This window comes from Diadema antillarum, unplaced genomic scaffold (assembly GCF_040938485.1).
Source record: "Diadema antillarum isolate AM-2024a unplaced genomic scaffold, OU_Dant_1.0 seq00000161_RagTag, whole genome shotgun sequence".
NCBI classification, from domain to species: domain Eukaryota; kingdom Metazoa; phylum Echinodermata; class Echinoidea; order Diadematoida; family Diadematidae; genus Diadema; species Diadema antillarum.
Window position 1 is genome coordinate 2,033,653 of NW_027271232.1, and position 19,146 is coordinate 2,052,798.

A 19,146-nucleotide genomic window follows, 5' to 3' on the forward strand; every position below is an offset into this window, starting at 1 on the left:
TTCCATAAAAAGAGAAACGAAATTCCCTGCAGTCTAAACAGTCTACAAATGATCAAAATCGGATAAGAAATAAGGAAGTTATGACATTTGGAAATTTCAGAATCTTTTGGAAAAGACTTCTTGACCAGTCAAATGTAGCTTTTGACAAGTTTTCAAATTTTCATAACGAAACATGAAAAATTGTGCGGGCATGACATCATCAACTCGCTCATTTGACTGTTCATAAGGGATAATTAAGAAGTGTTTTCTGAAAAAATGTGAAATTTCGATATGTCATATCTTCCATATTTCTTATCCGGCTTTTGTTATTTTGGGGAGGTAATGAAGGGATTTTCTCTCTCTTTTTCTCGTCTTTTGGAGTTTATCTATTTTTGGGGTGGATTTCCTCTTCAAGAGGATTGGTTTTCGTACAGTAAGAAAGAAAAATTGTTCTGCACACTGAAGTGATGATCAATGCAGAGTATGGACTAAATTACAGTAAAGTATCAACATTTTGGTCGTATCATTTTTTATTTCCACTAGGGCTTTTCTGAAGTGTATTTGTCCCAAAATTAATGTGAAAAAAGAATCCTTGAAAGTTTCCATTAGGGCAGTAGATGTATAGAGTATAATTGTACGCACACATCAAAAAAGCAACGTGTAATACAATGTATATCACTTAGTTCTGTGTGTCGCAAAAGAGATAAGAGCATGCAGCCCTCAACTCATCTTTGCTTTGACCGATCAGCGAGAAACAGAAATAATTTCTGACAGAAAATGTGAAATACTAGGATTTAATGTCTTCAAAAGAAAACACACACACACACACACAAATACACACGCACTCACACAGCAAGAGTCCCTTGTCTAAGATTTCAGGGTACATCATGTTGGTTATGTCAGGGTCACCCTATAGTCCATGGGCCAGGCCAGATATTGGTACCATCTGAGGTGGCAAAACCTTTTTGGTGTCATTTTGTTTGTCGGGCATAGATATGCTTATCAAGCTATGATAGCATTTCCAAATGAGTAGCTTAGTCATAGTAAATGAATTTTTAACCAATTTGGTCTCGTTGTTATATCCCTATACTTCTGAATCGAAACTAACCGCCATATAAAGAAGAGCACTGTCTTCTGTATGTTCCATAGAGCTGTAAAATGCAGCTCTATGGTATGTTCACAGGTGTTCTGTTGTAAACGCGGTGCGCTTAGTCTTTATTCAAGGCAGCGAAGGGAATATCCAAAGGTTATGATGTCCACAGCGCTTAGTCTTTATTCTAGACGGCGAAGAGAATATCCAAAGCGTATGATACAGTGTATATCCTTTTATCTAAAAACAACAACAACAACAAAAGCAATTCCTAGTGAATATTACCGTATTTTTCAATCATTTATCATTTTCCGGTGAAAACGCTACGGTGAAAACGCTGATACCACGCCAATGTCGCTTTATTTCCCTCCAACAATATAAGATAATGCAAAAACAATGTACCGGTACACTACGATACATTATAATGAATGATATTGTAAATGAACAGAGTGATTTTTGTTTAAAACTGATGTATTTGTTGATAGGGTAGTATAAAAACAGTATAGATAATCCCTTTTATGAGGAACTTTAGATATGATAACAGTACATTGGTCTAGATAAAGAACTAAGCGCACCGCGTGACAGCTGTGGACATCATAACCCTTTGGATATTCCCTTCGCTGCCTTGAATAAAGACTAAGCGCACCGCATTTACAATAGAACACATGTGGACATACAGAAGGCAGTGCTCTTCTTTGTATAGCGGTTTAGTTTCGATTCAGAAGTATAGGGATATAAATACGAGACCAAATTGGTTAAAAGTGCATTTATTATGACTAAGCTACTCATTTGGAAATGCTATCATAGCTTGATAAGCATATCTATGCCCGACAAACAAAATGACACCAAAAAGGTTGTGCCACCTCAAATGGTACCAACAACCCATTTTTCGGGTCTTGGCCCATGGACTACTATAGAACGAAATTATGTCTACTTAAAAACATACATAATTATATACATGTCACATTTGAACGTGTCTTGTTTCTTTATCTTGAATATCTTTGTTCTTTCATCTTCGAGTGCGCCTTGAGCATTTCATTTAATCGATATGGTGCGATATAAATAACAGTTATTGTTATTTACATATAAACATATATTTATGTTCTTATGTTTAAATCTGCAAATATGGCATTCCTGAATAAGCTAACATGTAAGTTAAGTGGTTTCGTGCGTTATGCTCCAGTGGTGTTATAACGGACATTGCAAGTCGTCAATCGGAGGAGTTCCCGCACCGATTGATGGGGGATGGTCGGAGTGGGAAGGCGAATTCACCACATGTAGTAAGACTTGTGGTACTGGAGTCGTGTGGAGGCGGCGATACTGCAAAAATCCTAGCCCCCGTCACGGTGGGAAGGGCTGCGTTGGCAGCTCAGCTATCATGCGGCTGTGTAATACTGAGGTGAGTCGATCACTGTCCTACATCGTATGCCTATATCGGCCTTCATGAGTTTACTCATGTAGGTTACTTTTAAAGCAGGTTAAATGTCAGTTATGTCCACTAGATTTTGAAATGGCTGATTTTAAGCACAGCAATAGTGTGTGTGTGTGTGTGTGTGTGCGCGTGAGTGTGTGTGTTTGTGCTAATCGGAATTGAAATTCTTCTGGAAACATATGAGAACTTCTGTAAATAACGATGTACTTTGTGGTTTTTGATTTGTAAGTGTAATAGTATTGAATTTAACGGTGCTGAAAATTATTTATCACACCGCCAATTTGGAATCCGGTCTAATCAAACATACTTGAGATAGTCAACATCGTTAACGATAGTAGTTAAAAAAAAAACACCTAGACACCATGACGTCAGTAATTTTCTTCTGAATCGGGTAATATCGTCAACTGCGGATCCTTTCACTCACATATTTAATCCATTACTTTTTTGACGGCATCGACCCCGAAAGTATGAATATAGCAAAAGTCATCCCTTTGTTTGAAAAAAGGTGGCAAATTAGATGTTAACAATTACCGACCAATTTCTTTGTTATGTACATTGTCCAAAATTCTTTTAAAATATTCATAAAAGAACAACATATATTGTAAAATTAAATTGTATATTTTCAAATTCTCAGTTTGGATTTAGGGAAAAACATAGCATTACACATTACACCAATAATCATGATATTATAATTTTTAAGAAGGCTTTTAAGTGGTTTCAGGAGCAACCTCATGAACAGGAAGCAATATGTCTCTTTAAATGGTTGTAACTCACAAATGCTAAATATCAAACTTGGGGTCCCACAGGGATGTTTATCAGGTCCGCTCTTGTTATTGTCTCAAATGATTTTTATTTTTTTTTTTTGGTAGCTCATCAGATGTTAGCTCTTTTATTTACTTAGCGGATGACTTAATGTATTTTTTTTTCGCAAAACAGTCCTCTTACCCTTGTAAATACAAAAAAAAACGAGACATGAAAACTCGTCACATTGAGGACGAGTTAGGTGATACGCTTGTGGTCATCAGATGACAGTCATCTGTGATCGACAAAGAAAAGAATGTGATATAGGCACCTTGAAGTTATATTGAGCGTACATGCGAAACCGTTTCTGTAACCACTCGGCCACGGGTCATCCACGGAAATGGTAAGACAAAAAAAAAAAAAACAATGTATAGATATAACAGGGGGAAAGTCAATGCCCACTCAACCAACGTGGCCGTGTGAACATCTATTGCATTGCTAGACGGAAAAGCGGCCTTGTAACGACTGAGGTCGCTATGCCATTTCTGGCAACTTGGGAAAAATACGTCCCGCAGACATAAAACCTATAATCGGCTGGTTTTGATACCTTGCCTTTAATCACAATTTTCAGTGAATTGACGTCATCAAATTACAAAACAATGACATCGTCTTGAAAGACAATTGTTCAAAGTACAACACCTCAGTCGTCGTCATTACATACTATGATCGGTTTGACAAAGTCAACCTGCAAAATTGTGCTGCAGTCGAAGCAATGTGGTCTCCAACACACAAAAAAGAGGGATATGGCGTGTGTGTGTGTGTGTCTGTGTGTGTGTATAGGTGCGTTTATATACGTACGTGATTTCTACATGGACGAATATGTAATACAAAATTGAAGAAAAAAAAGTAAAATAGCTAAGTATTTTGTTTCGTGATCTTGTGGGGTTCCAACCCGCAACCTTACGTCTCTGAGACGTCGCCTTTAGCCACTCGGCCATACGTCTCGACGAGAAAATATGGGGAACGTAAACTTATGTATGTGAAAGATACATGAGGAATCGTTTTGTCCACATTCCATTTTCATTTTCAGTTTTAAACTGCAAAATTGTCAATCTGATGAGGAGATTTCAAAGAATAAAATGCATGATTACTGCAGCTTATTGTCTCAGCTACAACAGACTAAAGTTTCAGAGGAAACGAAGCAAAATCAGCTGAGATAGAGGTGCTTAAACGTTGTCAAGTCAATGCATGGTTTTAAAAAAAATCACCTCCCATAGACATAACACGTAAACTTGTCCGATTTTGTGTCTTTACTTTTATCACAACTTAAAGTATGATAACGTCATCAAACTAGAAAACATCGATATGGATTTGAAAGACAGTTGTTTAATGTATAATATATTAATCGTACGTTGTCAGTTTGCTATTGACATGACGATCAATCACACGAATATGAGGCAGCTATTAGTACCTGTATGAAATTATTATAGGCATGGTTATCAAATTCCCTTAAAATTTCCTTATTATTGCTTTATTTTTACACACAGTTAAGCTATCTCTTTAAACTCGTCACAGTTTAATGAGAATCATGAACATCATACATTAGTACCATATTCAGTTCCACAGCTGATCGCGTTTGCTAATTAATTAAGATTTATTGTCTAGAATGTGCCATATGGCCAACCTGTATACACACGTGGACACACAAACACAATGCTAAATGTATGTATCAAACCTCTGTAACACAACTTTGAACTAACTGTAGAAAGTATCGCTGCACTTATCATACATACTTTTTATCATTATCTGAAACTCCACAAAAATCACTAATTGACAAATAATCATTAATACAGAAGACTGACTTAAAGGAACAATTCAAATACCTTTTTTTACAATCTATAGCTTCTTACATGTATAAAATCAGCACAAAGTAACCACGACTACATTGTGTTACTGAATTGATATGAACAAATTTCATTTAGTTACAATATACCATGATCAGCTTGAAAAGCCCAGCCTGCAATATTTTGCAGCAGTCGAAGCAATGCAGTCTCCAACGATAAACAAAGGGATACTGTGTGAGTGTGTGCGTATAGGTGTGTTTACATGCGAACGTGACTTCTACATGGACGAAGGTGTAGTACTCCATTGAAGAAAAAAAGTAAAAAAAAAATTATTATTTTCTTTCGTGCTCTTGTGAGGTTCGAACCCGTACGTGTGCAACCTCACGTTTCTGTGACGACACCTCTAACCACTCGGCCATACGTCTCGACGAGAAAATTAGAGGAACGTAAACTTATGTACGTGAAAGATGAATCAGGAATCGTTTCGTCCGCATTCCATTCTCATTTTCAGTTTTAAATTGCAAAATTGTCAACCTGATGAGGAGATTTCAAAGAATAAGATGCATGATTACTGCAGCTTATTGTCACAGCTACAACATACTTAATTTTCAGAGGAAATGAAGCAAAATCATCTGAGATAAAGGTGCTTAAACGTTGTCAAGTCAATGTATGTTTTTTAAAAAAATCACCTCCCATAGACATAACACGTAAACTTGTCCGATTTTGCGTCTTTACCTTTAATCACAATTTAAAGTATGATGACGTCATCAAATTTCAAAACCATGACATGGACTTTTAAGGCAAATGTTCAAAGTAAAACATATCTGAATTTGGGGTGATATTAAGCTTAAACAATAGAGATACGAGTAAATGAATGTCAGAAAGAGTACCTCAAAAAAATTAATTCCACTTTTTTGATTTCAGATGATGATATGATGACGTCATGAGTTTTCCTGGCAATATTGGTACTTGAAACGTTATTTCCAATTCATATGCTTTTGTAATATGCAATAGAAATATAGGGTCAATGGACGATTTAAAGAGCTATGGCGACATAAACAAAAACATGTTTTTTCACTATATTTGCAGAAAGACGCGCGCGCGGAATTTCAACTTTGACGCCAGTGCATTCCTTTGTTATAGGTCAAAATCGATCGGAAATCAATGGATATTGTTACTCAAAGTATCAGAAATCCAAATCAGTCAAAAAATTGCATTTTCATGTTGGTTACGCCCTCTGCGCGCGAAATTGCGCGGACGGACGCGCACGCGAGAAAATGTTTGAAACGCTTAGAATTGTCTGAAACTTCGAGATTTCCCATTGGGAAGTCGTTTTGAGCCTTTTAAAATTTTGACGCGCGCAAACGCGCGCGTAATGATGACCTTGGTAACTAGCGTTAAAACGTAAGATAGAGCCTGACCTGAACTTTATGTCCACCGGAAATGATACAGAAATGATATCTAGTTATGAAGTTATGATCGATCATGTGACAAGGTCCGAAAATCACAAAATGGCGCCTAGATGACGTCATAGATATGTTACTGTCATGAAAACCTTATTGTGGCTAGATATTGTTATGAGACATGTTGACTGAAAATGTTATGTTATTCCATAATGTCATTGTTGAGATATTGACGACACAAAATGTGGCAGAAAGAAAGAAGAATAAAAAAAAAGAAATTTTGACAATCACAATAGGTGATACGCTGATAGCGTATCACCTAAAAACTGTGAATTAGAAAATGTCGCACAATGGGGAAAAAAAAAGGAAATTGTTCTAACCAACATTATGCAAGCGCGGGCTCCCACGGAGAATTTCAGTATAGGTCCGCTCTTGTTTATTGTCTATACAAATGATTTTTGTAGGTCATCAGATGCTCTTTCTTTTATTCTCTTTGCGGATGACTCAAATTTATTTTCTTTCCACAAAATAATCATGCTACCCTTGTAAATACAATAAACTCTGAATTAGAAACTGTCGCTCTATGGATAGAAGCAAATAAATTATCTCTCAATCTTCAAAAAACAAAAAATATATGCTTTTTAGCAAATCTACAGAGGCACTATCTGGTGAAATTGTTTTTGACAGTACTGCGCTGGAAAGTGTTATGTTAAATTTCTTGGAATAACAGTCGATGATAAGCTTTCATGGACATTTCCTATTGACAGTTTATGCAAAACTATGTCACGAAACATCGGTATAACTATCAAGCTTAATCTTTGTCTTCCTTTATCGTCCCTGCTTACATTATATTCATCTGTAATATTGCCTTATTCAAATTATGAAATCCTCGGATGGGCAAATACATATCAAACACTCTGAGATGAATTACTTCTACATGTATTACAAAAATTAAAATGTCATACTGCATTTTTGTATTATACTGTACCGCTTTTTTAACAAATATATTGAAAATGAAAGATTTGTATTTGTTTAGTTTGGGACTATTTATGTATAATATTGATAGGTGTCCGCTCTTCTGCATTCTTACACAATTCTTTGCAATATAACAATCCAGGGTGCGTCTTATCATTACTCTTACATCATGGATTCCAGTTTGCTCGTGTCCACGATGGCACGTGTTGTAGTTTCATTTTTTTTTCTAGTTTTTCTTCCTAATTTGATCTCATGTCAGTTGACGTTGGTTCCTTTGATTTTGTTTTATCTGTTTGTAGTTTCATTAAATCATAATCGTTCTCTTACGTATTTTCTGAGGGTACCATATCGTACAAGCTTTGCTTTTTAGTGGGACCCTCCGTTTCCATTCCCGTAATCCTTATTATACCCCCGCCCACACATAGTGTGTAAGGGGTATATAGGAATCACTTGGATGGCGGGTAACCTGGTGGTCGGTCGGTCGGTCGGTCGGGCGGTCGGTCGGTCGGGCGGTCGGTCCGTTGCAAAAAATCTTGTGGATCGAACTACTCTCTCATTTTTTGACCAATTGACCCCAAATGTCGCATGTGTGACCGCTATCAAAGGTAGATGTGCAAAACACCTTTTTCGTCAGTATCAAATAATGCGTTGCCATGGCAACGGCACATTTTCATAAAAATTGTGGATTGAACTACTCTCATTTTTTGAGCAATTAGCCCCATGCAGATTTGGCATGTGTGACCGCTGTCAAAGGAAAATGTGCAAGATACCTCTTTTGTTAGTATCTTATTATGCGTTGCCATGGCAACAGCAAATTTTGTAAAAATCCTACAAAATGTTGTGGATCAAACTACTCTATCATTTTTTGAGCAATTGACTTCAGATTTGACATGTGTGACCGCTATCAAAGATAGATGTGCAATACACCTTTTGCGTTAATATCGCATAATGCGTTGCCATGGATTTGCCACTGCTGCTCTATTCTTTTACTCAATTGATGAAATCGTGCAATGAAACGAAATTAGATGAAATGAAATTTTCCAATACAAAGTATTCGCGCAGCCTTGTTTAGACTGTAATCAGGAACGCTGTACAAAAAAAAAGAACAGAAAACAGCAACAACCAACAAACCTGATAGAGAAAAATTTGTCTGTGAGTGTACACACGTTGTATGTGTGTGCATCCGCATGTGAATGTAGCCACGGCAACATACCATTTATCGTTCAATTTAGTATACATACCGCTGCGATCGTTCTTTCACAGCCCTGTCCTGGAATAGTTACCTCTGATGACTTCAGGCGACAGGAATGTACAGCAACAAACCCCGTGAGGTTCAGGAATCGACTTTTTACCTGGGAACCAAACTACGAGGGACGAATTGACGGTCAGATTATATCATTCCTTTTGTCCGTCATTCGTTTCTGACAACATTTTATCAGGATTAGCCGAGATTTTCATCTAAAAATATGCATGTATAATACGTAGGCCTACCTACTACATCATAGCTATTAACTAGTTGTAAAAGAGTGATATGTACTAGTACTTGATGTGTATGATTAGAGGAAGATTCAGGGTTCATTTCGTGAATGTTTGATGTGGTTTTTACTGAAATGAGAATCAAGGTGAAAGAAACAGAGTTTTACGGCAGAGAGCAAAACAAGGATTAGACATACTACTCGGGGAGTAAAGACGATGCGCTCTCACGTTGCGCGTTGAACTTGTATCCATGGCGACGCGGATGGCAATCTACATCTAGGCTAGTAAAAAGCGATGAGGCACAATTCACATTAGTATTTGAATCATTCTCTTCTCTGCGAAACGAAACAAAACACAGGTAACGAACTTTGCACATTGGCGTGCAGAACCACGAACGGCGAGTTCTTCGCCAATAGAGATCCCAACAAGTTCGTTGACGGCTTGCAGTGTTGGAAGTACAACACCGACTCGAAGGAACTCCAACGAACCCGGCACTGCGTGGATAGGCATTGTGTTGTAAGTATGAACATGTGTTCATCCGTTGTCATAGAGACGCTATGTACTCTTTTCCCAGAAATACAGACACGGAAGCTAAATTCTACAAAGAGAGACAGAAGAGAGTCGGAGAGAGAAAGAGGAAAAAGAGGGACGAAGAAACAATAATAATAAAAAAAAAGAACCGAAAAGAAGGTTGGACAAGTTACATGACCTACATGAAACTAGATGTACGAGCTTTAAATATACATTTGACAAAGAGTGCTATACAAATATAAGCAAAATAATTATGAACATTTCCAAACAGTCATCTTCGCGACAAGTGAGCCATTAAACCAGCTGCATGCTTAACCTAATCTCGTTTCGTAAGTTGTTTTGTTTTGAATTGCTCTGCATGTACATATTTTGTTTTTATACATCGTATCTATTTTCAAGGAGTTTGGATGTGATGGAATTTACGGCTCTGGAAAGATGAAGGATGTATGTGGCATATGCGAAGGAACCGGTCGAACATGCACCCACGTCTCCGGGTCACTCAATGAGGCTTTACCGAGATGTAGAGGTGAGTTTATGTTAATTTTATGAGCTCTTCACCAGTCACTTGTAAACTTTTCTATTCAACTCCATACTTTATCATTGACAGGAGACAAAAACTGATGTTTCAGCAGTCACATTATGCAGTTATTGCAGTCATGACTTGGTATTTGTTTCTCCTGATTTATGAGCTAATGAAAAGTAATATCAACACAGCGAGGAAACAAGGCAGAACTATGCCTAATCTCAAGATGTTGTCATTTTTGCAGAGTGGTATAAGCTGTTTATCGTTCCCAGAGGCGCTGTTGGAATCAACATCACTAACATGAACAATCGATACTGCACATTAGGTGAGTCACTATAATAATTATGCTCTGCCTTACTCCTTTTCACAACTTATCATTCTTCATCTACTGCTGTCATTTGATTCTGTTTCGGTTAAATTTGTGTTTCATTGATAAGGTTCCTTTTTTTTCTCCGCAAATGAGAACACGTATCGCCATTTTCTTGAGTTGTACCACCTCTTACGCATGAAAGATGTCTCTAGGATTAAAAAGCAAAACAAAGCAAAACGAAAAAATTTTGCACTCCTCAAACGAATTTCTTTGCGACACCCAGCGCTATTCATGCCACCTCGGAGTCATTTAGCCTGTTTCATAAAATTTGTAATCAGCGACAACTGCTACATTTGACAAATGTTTTCTCAGCCAATCAGATGCAAGAATTTCAGTAGCTTGTCACATCTATGATAACAATGACAAGTTTTATGAAACGGGCCCCAGGATCTCAGCTAAATCTTTCATTGTATTGTACATTTTCTCATTACGCTCCTGCATTGGGGCAAATCATTGAACAATTATTATACCCCCGCCAAACGAAGTTTGAAGGGGGTATATAGGAATCAGCGGACGGTCGGTCGGGCGGTCGGTCGGGCGGTAGGTCCGTTGCAAATCTTGCGTCGCGAACTACTTCCTCAGTTTTTAACCGATTCCCATAAAACTTGGCACAGATGTGTGCCTTGGGTTGTAGAAGTGCAAGACGTATTTTTTGACAGTACCCAAAAGTACGTTGCCATGGTAACCGCATATTATGGGCAAAAATGGGTACAAATCTTGCGTCGCGAACTCCTCCCACAGTTTTTGATCAATTTTTATGAAATTAGGTACAGATGTTCATCTGAATATGTTAATGTGCAAGACACATATTTCCGCAGTGGCAAAAAGTGCGTTGCCATGGTAACGGCATGTTATTGGTAAAATATAGGGCAAAATGCTTCATGGCAAAACTGCTTCATCAGTGTTCTTCCAATTCTCATGGAATTCATATTGAATGTTTGTCTTAGGATATAGGTCAGCATGACACATTTCTTGACAGTGACAAAAAGTATGTTGCCATGGTAACAGCTTACATATTATGAGCCAAAATGATGGAAAATTTTGTGTTGCAAACTACTTCCTCAGTTTTTGCCCAATTTCCATGAAACTTGGTACAGATGTGTGCCTTTGGTTGTAGATGTGCAAGACGCATTTTTCGACAGTACCCGAAAGTACGTTGCCATGGTAACGGCATATTAATGGCAGAAGATCAAGCAAAGATCTTGCGGATTTAACTACTTCCTCAGTTTTTTGACCAAAGCTTATGAAATGTTGTTTTGACCAAAGCTTATGAAATGTTGGTTGGCGGGGGTATAACCAGTCGCTGTAGCGACATTTCTAGTTTCGACATTCGTCGAGGCACATTTGTCATCATTAATGAATAATAACATGCAAATAGATAACAATAATTAGGCAATCAATCACTATTCACAGTTTTTGTAGGACATTCCAAAAACTAGGCCTTCCCCGATTGCTCCCATCCTTCTACCTGAACGTGCAATTGTAATTGTATAAAAACGTTGAAATTACAATACAGCGCAGTATTAGAAAGTTCTGTCATTTGTACTTTGCGCTAGGTTGATATGTCAGTTGCTCTTTAATTCTGACGGAAATACATTTGAATGACTGAAACATAATCCCTTTCATTCATTTGGCCTCAATATGTATTCTGCTGTTTGTTTGTTTGTTTGTTTGTTTTTCAGTTTGGTTGGTTGTCTTTATTTATGTATTTATTTATTATATTATCATATTTGTGTGTGTGTGTGTGTGTGTGTGCGGGTTTTTTTTCAAGGTTCGTATTTCAGTTCTTACAATACACATGTAAAGGGAATTTAACGTTGAAGCTTGCTTGATTTCTATCCATACCAAGGGTTGTATTACGGTGGGGTATCCATCTTTCAACCCAGAACGCTCGACCGAGTGCAAGACAGACGCTACACTGTGCAAGACGCACTTATTGTGCACTACGCGGATACATACGATTGGGAAAAGATTTGGGTCATGTCTGGACCCACGCTAAGGAAAGTCAAGGTTGAGGGTAAAATGGACTGGCCTTCCTGGTTCGGGCCTAGCCGCTTTCCTAAGTTCACCTGGGAATGGTATGAGCCAACCTCCCTCCCTGTCTCCTACTAGTGAGTGTTATATTGTCATACTTTTTCTTTTCTATTGTCTTTTATCCGTGGCAATTTTTCCCTGAGTTTCGTCCGACCTGACAGCAAATGCGCCATAACTGCGCGCATGGGTGTGCTGAAAGCATTATACAGCTGTACATATTGCGGCGGGCGCGAACTGCAGGCATGGGAGCACTGGGCGATTTTGATACACGGTCGGATTGGTCCACCAGCAATTAAGCGCCAGAAAATAAAAGCTGATGATGTTTAGATGAAAGTTTTAGTTGACTGATGGATAAAAGCAGGTTAGGAAGCAAACGACAATGAAATTTTCATTAGAAATAGGGCAAAAATGAGAAAGTTATAAAATTTCAAAGGTTTGCATGTGATCACAAGCCCGATGTCGTTCAATGTCACTGAGGCTGGATGGATGAGACTCTCATGACATTGCTTCACAACTATCTCATTGGTGTGGACACAAAATGTTTTCAAATGATTGCTAAGGCCAAGTGTGGACACCACGGAAAGTTAAGTCACATTCCAGCCCAATTCATTTGTCCCGTAATATACCATTATTATTATCATTGATATTCTTATTATAATCATTATTATTATTATCATTATCAACTATTATACTATAACTTATTTTATATAACCATATTTTCAACTGGCATATAATACACAAATTCAAATAGAAGAAATAGAAATGAGACAAAGGAGGTATTGAAGGTTATTCATAGATATGGGAAGGAATAACCTTCGATTTGTGCCATTCCCTCCCGTTCTTTTCTTTGATAATGACTTTACAGGGGCACTTATTTTGATATTGCATACCCTCCGTAAAGCACATACCTTACCCCCAAAATAGGCATGCTATAGCATTCATTCTCTCTTGCACTGCCACCTGCACACACGACGCACTGTCACTCGCACACACCTACACTTCTATTGTCTACTATACCATGCAGAAATCAATGGTGCTGGGTGCTTTTTTTTTTTTGTTTTTAAAGCGCCAAGTCACTGTTTTTCTTTTCAGTTTTCTTTAGCAAAATGTGTTTCGTGAATCAAGATTAAGAGTTTTATGAGTACATATATAATTGGTGTTGTATTATATTTGTACTATATAGATAGGGCCTCATCCACGTCAAGCTCTGCGTATGATGACGGTCCCCTGTATTGATTTCTGCTTTGTTCATAGATACAGTATGCCTTAATATGATATTTTGATTCCTATGTCACTATAACAGATTGATGTTGTTACGAAAATGATATTTTTTTTTTTGTATTGATTTGTATGTTAACTCTCTTTTTTGTTTTTTTGCATACTCTTTATCACTCTGTTTTCATTTGCAATTGTATTTGGAGAAAGAAAATACAGAAATAAACCAAACCAAACCAAAAGCTATAAAAGGTTCAATGAGTTTATTTTATTACCCTTGTTGGACACTTTGACATCGTCTGATATTGTTGGACTTTTTTTAACGCAGTCTGAAATTTGGTATGAAAGTAATACCAAAAAGGAAAATGTCCCAAACTGTCTGAGCCTTGTATCTGAAAGTACAGTGTACATCAAGTGTTATTTGAGGTCAATAAATGACACTTACGTATAGAGTCATATTCGGTGAAAGAAATGTTAAGAATTAACTTTTTTTTAACCTTTTGGCACAATACCTTGTTAACATTTTCAATCAAGCATTGCAGAGCCGTTACTATTCAATTGCGAACTATCAGGTATGTTCGGAATTTCAAGCTGAAGATCTGTCATGTAAATTATTACTTCTATGTGTTTCCATAAATCCGTGTAACTTATTGTTCATATGTGTTTTTATTTGCATCTTTCTCATTCCCAGCTGGAGGCAGACGATTCTAACTGAATGTCCGGTCACGTGTGGTGGTGGAAACACGACTGCCGATATTTTCTGCGTGGAGGTAAAAGATCACAAGTCGATTCAAAACAGCTCCACAAAAGCACTTGCATTTGGCCTATTTTAAAGGGACTGTACAGTACTGGTTGAAGTAAGGATTCATGTTTTGAACATTCCTGCTAAAGTGAGATAATGAAAAGCCTCTTATGAAATTGAACCCTATGAACTCTTATGAACCCTATTCATTCTTTATCCCTGGCTTTTATAGTTTGTTCTTGAGACTCTGCACATACGGGACGCACCTGCCTGTGCCCATTCCGCACTCCTCCCATGGTCTTTGTCTCTGATATCTATCATTGTTATGTCGGGCAAGTTACCCTCTTCTATACGCCCTGGTAGGACGCTGAACTGTGTATACTTCGTAGTTGTTTTTATTGCTCTTGTATTCTTAATTCAATGTAACTTTTATTTGACAATAGCAATACTGTATCATGTCTATGTGTGCATGAAATGTGAATACATCACTGTAATCTATAATCATATGTACACCTGTACGTATTTACTGTGAGTTTGATCTGGCAAGCCTGGTATCGGAAGGTTTCTATCACCCTCTTTTTCCTGCTCTTTCTGTCTCTCCTATTATCCTTCTAACCCGCGAGCATCATGTTGGACCCCCTTCTTTTATTGCATTAACGTATTGTATTAGCGGTTGCCAAAGGGTCAAGCTTATAGCTTATTATTGGCGGCCGTTCTGTATGGTAATTCGTAACACATGTACTGTAATGTCGTCTTAAATGCATTTGTAATCAAAATTGTTGAAATTGTTGAAACTAGCTATAATGAGTTTCATATTTGTATTTCATTATGTTTGATTATGTTGAAAAAAAAATGTAAATGTTGCCATACGGAGAATGAATAAATCAAATCAAATCAAATCAAATCAAATATGAAAGAGCATGTAATTTTAAGAAGGATTCAACGTTTATTTGATGAAGATTGGTTTTCAAATGGCTGAGATATCAAAAAAAGTGATAATAATAAAAGGCGACATGCCCCAATTTTATTAGTATCTCTTTGTTTCACCTCGTTTTTGGATATCTCGGCCATTTCAAAACCGATTTTCATCGAATAAACTTTTGATACCCCTTAGAACTGCATGCTCTTTCACATCTCACAGAGTGGTTTCTGAATATCTCACAAAACGTTAAAAGCTAAATCTTCACCTCGACCAGAACTGTACACACCCTTTAAAGCGACTTGCATTTGGACTAAGCGGCACTCCATTCACAGTCACGTTCGGAGAGATGCTGAGCCTTTCAGAGTAACAGACACAGATCCAGATCCAGATTCAATCCTAATTTCACCTGAGTGATGATTAGCGACACAATAGAATTTCTCAATGTATCAATACCATCGATAGCTCCAAGTTTGAATAGTAAATCGGGTCGCAAATCACTAGCTCGACACCCACGAGTCATACAGGTTACGGGTCATACAGCCTAGGAGCTAGACACTATACATATAGTGAACGAGGCCATTGAGCTCGAAATAACTAGAATGGGCCCACGAGCTGTACGGTCCACCATCTCCACGCCAGGCGAATGAGACCCACGAGACCGACCGACGCAGTTTTGGTCTCGTGGGCCTTCTTTTGCCTAGTGTAGAGCCTGTTGGCCGTATTTTGTCTTGTGTCGGTTTTGTTGGCCTTGTGCCTAGTGTGGCACCGGAGGGCCTTTTTTGCTTAGAGTCGAGTTTATGGGCTGTATGACTCATGGACCTTTTTTTTTTTTTTTTTTAATGTCAAGCTCGTGGGTGTCGGGCTCTTGGGATGACCCCGTCAAATTGACCATTTAACCCTGATCAGGCCGGGGCGGAATCTGAATACATGTACTGTATGAGGGTATATATTCATTTTGTGATTAGGTGGAAACAAACATAAATTGTACAATTTATACAATACAAAGAAACACTGAATTCATTTTGAAAGACCAAAGAAGAGAAAGTGAGGAAACTCTCCATTTGGGCTATTCATCATTACATGAACCTTTTGCAAACGTTTGAACAATATTATTTCATCACATGTATACTTTGTACTATGTTTTTTTATTTTCGATGATTGGAAATAAACTATGATTGAATTGAATTGAATTGAATTGAATCAAGTCGTAAGTTAATTGTATCAAACACATGTAGGTGTTTTTTTTTATATATTTTAAATTGTCATACCGTCATACTGGTCTTAAGGGAATTTTAAACAACAAGAAACAAAAAGACTCACAACCAGATTGTATTAATTTGTTTATTTATTCTCAGTCAGTTTTAATCTTGCCCCTTTTCGTCTCGAAGGAGGTCGACGGTGTTCCAATGAACGTCAGTCATCGACTATGTGACGCTGAAACTAAACCAGCCGAGTATCCACCCTGTAACACTCAGTTCTGTCCTGGACTCATGTGGCTGATAGGCGAGTGGTCCGAGGTATGGCAATGTGATTTCGATCACAAGTAAAAAAAAAAAAAAAAAAAAAGAAAAAAAAAATGTCTGCTGATTTCAGTGTCAATGTCATTTACATGAAAGCTCCTCAAATCAGAATGAAGCAGCCACGTCTATAACGAAATGCTTTATTGTTGAATCATCCTTGTAAGCCTAAGCAATGGCTGACATACCCGCAGACAACAGCTAGTATAAAACCAGAGTGATTTCAGACATATCACTTATCTAGTGCAAGTGTCTGGTCTGTGCAATTGTTAAAAGAAACTCGCTAAAATGTGTAGACCAGGGGGGCATTTTATGTAGCGTTTTGTCTGATAATTTTTCTGGCAAACTGTTATGAGTTACGGAAATCCTTACATCTGGTTGGCTGAGAGCAAATTTGTCGGACAAATTTGTCTGACAAAACGCGTCATGAAACACTGTGAAATAACCCAAGAAATCAGCACACTGTGTGACATGTTTTTGGTTCTGTTTCTTCCTTAACTAACCACCAAGTGTTCGGCAACGTGCGACACCGGCCAGCGCAGCCGGGCAGTCGACTGCATCGAGGGGTCTACGATGCAACCAGCCCCTACAATAGACTGTATAGCGCACTGTTGCTTCAGGCCTAACAACACCAAGGGGTGCGAGGAAGAGCCTTGTCCTACCACTGCCTTACCTACCACTACCTTACCTACCACTACATCCCCGACAACTTTAGGTAGGATGCCTCCCAAATCTTAGTAATTGGCACAACAAAACTCAAATTTAAAAACAGTAGGCTACTACTCTTCTATCATGAATGCCGAACCTGAAAGCTAAAAATACAATTCATTCATGACATAACGCAATAAATCTAACTAGGCAAGCATTTCCTCCTTGTCATTATATAATTAGTTTCCAAGTAAAGAGTGACCAGGATATCCTTTGCAGTGTGTTTTAATTCATGATGCAAGTCAAGCCAAAGATATAAGTCGCCATCGCTGTTCTTGTGACGACTGTGTCTGGTTGCGTTTTCAACATCAGTACGAGCATCGTCTGTAAGAGAAAAACACGCCTTACTGTTTCGCGCTCTAATTGATAGTAGTCATCAAACTTGGCGATGTCCTGACTAGGGAGGAAGCCAGTAATGATTATGAAGTCTACCATCTGCTTGACCCACTAGTGTTCAGTTTGGCAGGTTCGGTTCGGTGGTCGAAATAATCATAATGGTTATGATTCGTTACTTTTAGAGTTAGAGGCGTCCTTTTCTTGGAGGTTGGCTAAGAGTATGATGACTCACTGAATGTGACTTACTCTATTTCATTCGAAAACCTGAAGCTCAGTAGTGGTGGAACATAGGAATGAAGTATTTCGTACACAAGAAAAGGGGATTAATTTTCAAGTTTAAATAAGGCGTTAGGCAGGACATATATATTATTATTATTATTATTATTATTATTATTATTATTACTATTATTTATAGTGCGCTTTTCCCACAAGGCCCAAAGCGCTTACAATCAATTCAAAACATGTACGACAGTATGTATAATTGGATAAATGTTATATATACAGCTACGAACTAGTTGCTACTGAAAAGATGTGTTTTCAAGGCTTTTTTTGAAAGCTCATCATTCACATCATATATAGGCTAAAGGCAAAACATAATTACAGGTTGAGCATTTCTCGAACTACCGAATAGAAATATAAATGCATTCTATTATTGCAAAGCGTTATTGTGTGCAATGCTACGACTGTTCGTACAGAATTATGTTACATCATTCCATGCAGCTTCACTCCATGGTTATTCCAAGGAGTCGAGAAACTTTGTCCAGCCATTATATTATATTTCCCTGTATAATCCTTCGAGGGGGAAAAAAGGTCAGAAAAGACATCAAATCAACGTCTAGAGAAGCTAGTCCCACGCAGATGGGCGCAAGCAATAGTGATTTATTTTGTCGTATTTTTTTTTCTCGTAACATGCAGAGATTACAACACAAGGTGGCGCCACAGCGAATCTCGAGAGTCATACGGACTCGACTGAGCTTGGTGATTGGGGGACAGACATTACCAGCGTGGGTGTCGATATGTCGGCCCTTGGCAGTACACAGGGCAACATTGGTACCGAAACAAATCAGCAAAGGGTAACGCCCTCTACAGCTGAAAACCCACTTTCATCTATTCCAAGAGGACACGCAAATGGCACGCACCCCCGTCTCCGCGACTTAGCATTCCAACTGTTTTTATGCGCATTCATGCACAGTTTGAAGTGAAAAGACAGTGGACTGTAACATACGATTAGGAAGTAGATTGCTCCTAATGCCTCATGGATGAGCTGCATTATTTTGGGTGGACAAATAATAATAAAAACCTCCCAGA

At 38.0% G+C, this 19,146-nt stretch overlaps 1 protein-coding gene across 1 annotated transcript in view; it reads left to right on the top strand.

The window, feature by feature from the left end:
• The window catches only part of LOC139728026 (A disintegrin and metalloproteinase with thrombospondin motifs 15-like), a 107,202-nt gene that overhangs the window by 11,481 nt on the left and 76,575 nt on the right, over window positions 1-19,146 (top strand). Inside the window, exons 10-19 of the mRNA XM_071638991.1 lie at window positions 2,253-2,468; window positions 8,728-8,848; window positions 9,299-9,456; window positions 9,871-9,997; window positions 10,239-10,319; window positions 12,214-12,442; window positions 14,305-14,383; window positions 16,666-16,794; window positions 17,305-17,509; window positions 18,754-18,888. Coding sequence (XP_071495092.1) covers window positions 2,253-2,468; window positions 8,728-8,848; window positions 9,299-9,456; window positions 9,871-9,997; window positions 10,239-10,319; window positions 12,214-12,442; window positions 14,305-14,383; window positions 16,666-16,794; window positions 17,305-17,509; window positions 18,754-18,888 — 1,480 coding nt within the window. The remainder of the gene's footprint in view (window positions 1-2,252; window positions 2,469-8,727; window positions 8,849-9,298; window positions 9,457-9,870; window positions 9,998-10,238; window positions 10,320-12,213; window positions 12,443-14,304; window positions 14,384-16,665; window positions 16,795-17,304; window positions 17,510-18,753; window positions 18,889-19,146) is intronic.